Below are 6254 nucleotides of genomic sequence, written 5' to 3'. Positions count from 1 at the left end.
CTCAATAAATCTGATCAGTGGAATCATTGTCAATATATTCGCGATAAGAGAAAAACGACAAACATATAATCAGTAAATGATAAAGACGCCATCTATTTAGAGGGTAAGTGAACACTTAATAAGTAACAACTGAGGGCATTTACCAACTAGTGAGCACTAGGCCTCTACCTTGAATTAGATGACAAACTAAAATGGCGAGTTCAAAGCCTCTCCTAAAAGACTAAAAAAGGCCTTTCAAAATGTCTAAATTTCATTTATGTCTGTTTTCTTAATCAAGCATTTGAATTAAGGTCGAGATTTGTTTTTGTTTTAACCCTTAAACACCCCATATCTATCATCAAGTAGGTGCATTTAAACACAATATGTTGTCGCGGGTCCGGGCTTTGGACGTTCTTTACGAATTATTATTTACATTTGTAGGTACACGGGCAAGGAACATTACACTGACAATCGGTAAAAGTTTGGACTCTATGAGTAAGGCTGGATACCTAGATGGCGGGTTGACCACTCATACGTTCACCGTTGACCCATCATTGGTAGGACGTTTCGTGCAATTGCAGCTGAAAGAGATAACGGAATTTTTCCATCTATGTGAGGTAGAAGTCATGGCATATCCCTCAGGTGAATATATAACATTACAATATGATATCGTTCATGTATGCATATGTAAGAAATTATTACCTGAAATGAATAAGTAATTATCTATAAACGAATCTCTCGCCTCGATCACAAGTTAATGCTTAACACACTGATTTATTTTCAAGAATGAGCGTTAAAAATAAAAGTAAATGCAAAAGTCATGGCATGGCATTTGGTAAGAAAACAGTTGATGTAATGACTGACAGTCTGCTGGGTCTTTGTTTCAATGTTTAACCTCCGAGTGACCACGTGATGTTTGTTTATATTCTTGGGTCAGACTCACACAAATTATATAATCATAACACAGTTTTGTAGTTCTCTATAAAGATTCAATAGTGATAACTTTTTTAAAAGTATTCTTATACAGCTTTTTTGGGCTTGTATATGGTTCGATGATTTGACCATAAATGGTTAATGATTAAAATACAGTAGTTTCGGAGTTTTAAAATACTAGACTACTAAAATTCTCTAATTCAAATGGGGATCCCATATTCGTCATATGTCATTGCGACATTTCAGTTTGTTGAATTCTTAGCAAAATACCATACGTTTATTTGTATTCAGATGAATCTCATAAAATACACTTGTGTTTGATAAACGATAGGATAATTTGTGGCGTTTTCCACAATGAAAACATATATTGTTATGTCGCTAGGTACCTTTAGGCATTCACCCCACGATGTATGGTTTTTATTTCTGACAGTCTCTTTTGTTCACCGATGTCGTCAGTTCGATCATATATGGGCACATTGCCACTGCATTTGACAAAATTGCATATAGTTAGTTCATACAGTCATTGCATGTATGCGCAAATGCTTTGTTATATCATTCTCCTTTTTCCATTTTGCCCTTAGCTAACACCCGCTGGTTTTGAATATAAATATATTATTTTTTTACAAATAGATAAGTTGTTTGTATGCATTCAGTAACCCATTCGAAAATCACAAAACGAATCTTTGATGCAAGCAACGAAGAGGATGGGATAAGTTCTGAATTAACAAACTCAACTCCAATTGTTCATGTGGGTCAGAAATTGAGGCTACAATGTACGGCCAACACTGGGACTTTCAACACATCGGTGCAAATTGTTTGGATGAAAAGCAGTCTTGAGAACGGTGGCCATCTTGCCCCTTTTTCCTCGGATAAACAAATAATCGGAGAACCGAAGGATTTTGGCTTGTGTGAGTTTAAAAAGACTGACTCGATAATATACGAAGTTAGTCAAGAAGACGCTGAAAGAACGTCAGAAAACGGTCTGCATTTTCAGTGCTACGTTCATATTACGTCGATAGACTGGGAAACACCTGAACAACAAAGACGAAATTTCAGATTTGTTGTCTGTAGTCATTGTCATGATATTTTTTTTAAAATGCAATTTAATCATTTCTACGATTTATGTAGTCGTTTGGTTATATGTGTGTCATACATTGGAACACAGCTTTTTATTCTCGAAATGAGACTATTGAAAAGAAAATAGTATATTTAACCAAGAAGTATTCGTATTTAAACAACGATATTCAAATTGAAAAGAAAGAAACAAATGCATGCTATGTATCACATGTTCCACTAATTCCACAGGTTTGTAACTATCAACATACTTCTTTTCACTATTTAAGATTCAGTCGACGGAAACAGAGGTGTTTTAAGTAAAACGACAGCTAAGGGTAATTGTATGCATAACTTCTGTATCCAAACACACATCGCTTGATTCATGATTGCAAAGTATAAATAACAACCATCCTGAACTAATAAGACTTTTATTAACACTACAATTTGATGCCGGGTGTCCCAATATTATTGCATTTTCAATGACATTGCAGTAGGTGAATACATATTGATTGGCCTTATTTTCAAAATATGTTTTTGTCTTGCAGGTATACATTCCAGTTTTGTTCCATTTTCTTTATTCTTAATTCTAAGTGGCTAACTTATACCATTTTCGGTTAGTGTTGCGTTGTCTTATTTCGTATTGGCATTTAGAGTTTATCACGAACTGCTTACTTTAATCATGGCCTAAATGGCCTAAATGTTGTTTTGATCCCGGCAATGGATCGTTAAAAATTGTGAAATGACAACAAAAGGATTATAAAATGTTAACTTGAAGGAGTTGACAAACGCTAATCAAAACACACGCATTCATGTTGATACATTAGTATTGTGATAAAATTGCTCAATGGAAAGCAAATTGAAAAAAAACGTAGTTCTACCACCATTTTTTTCAGAGTTTCCTATAAATACGACAGTTATATCGGGAACTATTGGAGGTGTTTGCGCTTTGATTATTCTTGGAGCCGCCGGGATTCTCCTGAGGAGAAATATCTCCAATGGCTGCTGTCATAGAGCTGGTACTTGTTCATTGTTTGCAGGTTTTATTTAGGAAAAAAACAACACTTCTAAGACAAATAACATTTTAGAATATATTATCTATGGAAAGTGATATAACTTAATAAGATTTTATAACAACTATGCACTCAGTCATCTGTAGTGATCACTGCACTATCAGAAAATTGTTATGTATGATTTGTTTTTTATTCTGCTACTTTTGCTCGTACATATTTTGTAAGGGTACTCTATTTCAGATGAAGTCTGACGAAACCAGTCGGTGAGTGGTTACTAATGTTAATTTACTTGGAATGTTTATTAAAAGTTTTATTAATTTAAGTAACACATATATTTTATCAATAAAAAGGTAATATTTGAAAACACCAGATTTCTTCAATTATAATTCATGCATCACGCTTTAAGATACCATTACTTTTAAGTAACCCGGATGCACCAGTTGACACCGTCCCGTCTGCAAGAGACTCAGAAATATACACAAAAATAGGTAACGCCGAAAATTAAAACAAATTCTTGCTCCTTATCAAACAAGATGTACTAAATGTTTCGGAACGGCAAAACGTTTACTTTTAGGTAACAAAGTAAAGTTTGGGAACGGCAACACGTTTACTTTTTGGTAACTAGGTAAAGTTTGGGAACGGAAAACGTTAACTTTTGAGTAACAAGGTAAAGTTTGGGAACGGCAACCCGTTTACTTTTATGTAACTTGGTAAAGTTTTGGAACGGCAACACGTTTACTTTTAGGTAACTAGGTAAAGTTTTGGAACGGCAACACGTTTACTGTTAGGTAACTAGGTAAAGTTTTGGAACGGCAAAACTTTAACTCTTAGGTAACTAGGTAAAGTTTGGGAACGGCAAAGCGTTTACTCTAAGGTAACTAGGTAAAGTTTGGGAACAGCAAAACGTTTACTCTTAGGTTACTAGGTAAAGTTTGTCAACTGATAGCTATCAAACAAATGTACCGAATCCTTGTGGATAAAATTGCTTTCTTTTCAATGGTGTTTCTGTTATTTTTCATGTTAAGTAGAAACCATTCCAAATGACTATCAAACATACGTTACGAAATTTATAACATACAATGACAGTAAGTTATGATCTCTACAACAAGGTCATAAACCATTTATAAATGCTTTACGTGATAATAGTTAAAGGAAAATCATAAATGTCCATGATAGACTTTATCATGTGATATAATTGTGTAGACAGTCATAATGAAAGCAAAACAACCTTTGAAAATGGATGATTTCCTCCATGATATACTGGTATCAAACTTTTTCATGTGATATAATTGTGTAGACAGTCATATTGCAAGACAGCTTTTTAAATGAATGATTGCAAGCTTAATTATACTTTTTTAATTAGTTTACGTTTATTTACACTGATTTTTGATGGCGCACATTACTTTGGCATTATCGCCTGATTCATATCAAATGGGTTAGTTGGGCATTTAACATAAATCGAAGTGAATGCAAGTGTTTGTTTTCAGCATTCCATAATGGAAACTCAACGCATGTTTAAATATTAAATGAAAGGTCCTTTTTATATTGCAATTCTGTTGTCCTTATATGCTACTCTTGTTACGTCGTCATTTTTTGCCTGTTTGTAAAAATATGATATGTCAAATGTTATATTGAGTACTTTAACATAGGCCCGCATTTCTGTTAGGTTTAGGGGCAATCCGGGAGCATACTCTGTACTTTTATTGATATCGACGAATTTGATACAGTCACTTGGTAGTTATTAAATACGATGTGATATTCATCAGTGCATGCATTATTCACGCTTGAGATGTAAACAACATTTTCTATAATATTACAGTTAATGGTTTGTTATATACTTTGTGTAACATTTCAAGCATAAAATGTACTTAGTTTAACAGTCTTAATCGAAACCGAACGTAAATTTTCTAGGATTCTATTTTAGAAATCTAATTTATCATTTTACTTGAAATAGGTTTGTTTTCAAAAACAAAAACTTTCTCTCAAAACAATCCCATCGACCTTTCGTCAAAAGCATAAATTAAATTATTTAAATAAAGTAAAACAACCCTTGTTGATTGATAATTTCAAAATGGTGTGAAAATTTTATCTGTAAGAAAGGGCAGGCAACTCTGAGCAATTGAGAACGTGTGCATTGTTAAACACACCTATTGGAAAAACATTTGAAACCGATCCGAAACAAATTAACCTTTTCTCAAGTGATATTTTACTCGGAAAACCCAAAATCTAGTACATATTACAATAAGCAACTTACTAAGATCATAGTAGGGTTTGTCTTTGTTGTTGTTGTTGCATTTGTAACATATATTCCATCTGGCCAACTTACAGACGAATTCATAATTTCAGAGGAAACCTCTGACCGTCAAGCAAAGTAAGTAATAATAACTTACTCTAAGAATTGTTAATTTGCAATTACTTTAACCGTAGGCTTTCAATGATATTTGTTTCTAGTGGGCTAGTTCCATTGTTTTATTATTGACCAATTTTACATTCCTTTACTTCAGTTGTAGCCGCACAGGTGAATCGAGTTTCACCGTTCAGACAACGGAAACATCACAATACGAAGAGTTACGCGCGAGAGAATCAAACACATACACAGAATTAGGTAATGGTTGACAATGGAAATATGTGTAAGTTTGTTAACTGGTTTCGAATTGTAGTATATCATTAAAATATTATCCGTTCTAAAAATCTGTTATACGCGTATGTGGTCTTCCGATACGGTATCAGCACCGTAGCGTAGTGCTGTGGTTCACAAAGAGCAGTTTAGTTAAGTATTACTACTAATATGTTTATAAAGAAGTATTATGTTTGCTTTAGAAACAATTTCAACATATTTCAACTATTAAGTTATGATCATATGAAGACAACTCACTAGATCAATAATGCAAATGATTTTGACGTTGTTTCTAGAGCGAACATTCCGCTAAATATTTTGTGTAAAAATTAAGTACAATTATGGTGGAAAGAAATAAATGAGCGTTTTTCTAATCGCATATATCAAGTCTCGGCGGTTTCTAGCGAACTTGACGTGTCACGAGTCGTCAGAGAAAAAAACGTCTTATATAAATATACTTTAATTATCTCTTACCGTGTATTACGTTTGAAGTAAGAATATAATGTGTTCAGCACATCATGTTTTCAAAACGTAATCTATGATGAAAATTAAAAATAATACATTGTTCTGTTTCAGATAGTCCGATGTACGAAAACATTTGCAAGTGAAGACTATAAAAAGCTGCATCAGTTTCTTGTTAATGTTATTTACCACAAGTG

General features: G+C 33.4%; 1 protein-coding gene and 1 long non-coding RNA gene across 3 annotated transcripts in view; both read left to right on the top strand.

Moving 5' to 3' along the window:
• Positions 1 to 3016, top strand: part of LOC128235828 (uncharacterized) — a 3080-nt gene extending 64 nt beyond the window's left edge. The window contains exons 2-5 of the mRNA XM_052950622.1: positions 421 to 621; positions 1566 to 1820; positions 2256 to 2303; positions 2862 to 3016. Coding sequence (XP_052806582.1) covers positions 471 to 621; positions 1566 to 1820; positions 2256 to 2303; positions 2862 to 3016 — 609 coding nt within the window. The 5' untranslated portion in view covers positions 421 to 470. The remainder of the gene's footprint in view (positions 1 to 420; positions 622 to 1565; positions 1821 to 2255; positions 2304 to 2861) is intronic.
• A 206-nt stretch (positions 3017 to 3222) lies between these two features.
• Positions 3223 to 6254, top strand: LOC128233682 (uncharacterized). Of its 2 annotated transcripts, none has more exons than XR_008260751.1 (5): positions 3223 to 3241; positions 3402 to 3466; positions 5325 to 5349; positions 5483 to 5608; positions 6172 to 6247. It is a non-coding gene; the product is annotated as an uncharacterized LOC128233682 (long non-coding RNA). The 2 variants fall into 2 exon arrangements; XR_008260750.1 differs by having other exon boundaries at positions 3228 to 3241; positions 5483 to 5583; positions 6172 to 6254.

This window comes from Mya arenaria, chromosome 5, assembly GCF_026914265.1.
Source record: "Mya arenaria isolate MELC-2E11 chromosome 5, ASM2691426v1".
NCBI lineage: Eukaryota > Metazoa > Mollusca > Bivalvia > Myida > Myidae > Mya > Mya arenaria.
Note: the sequence above shows the minus strand (reverse complement) of the source record. Positions and strands in the feature narration are given on the sequence as shown.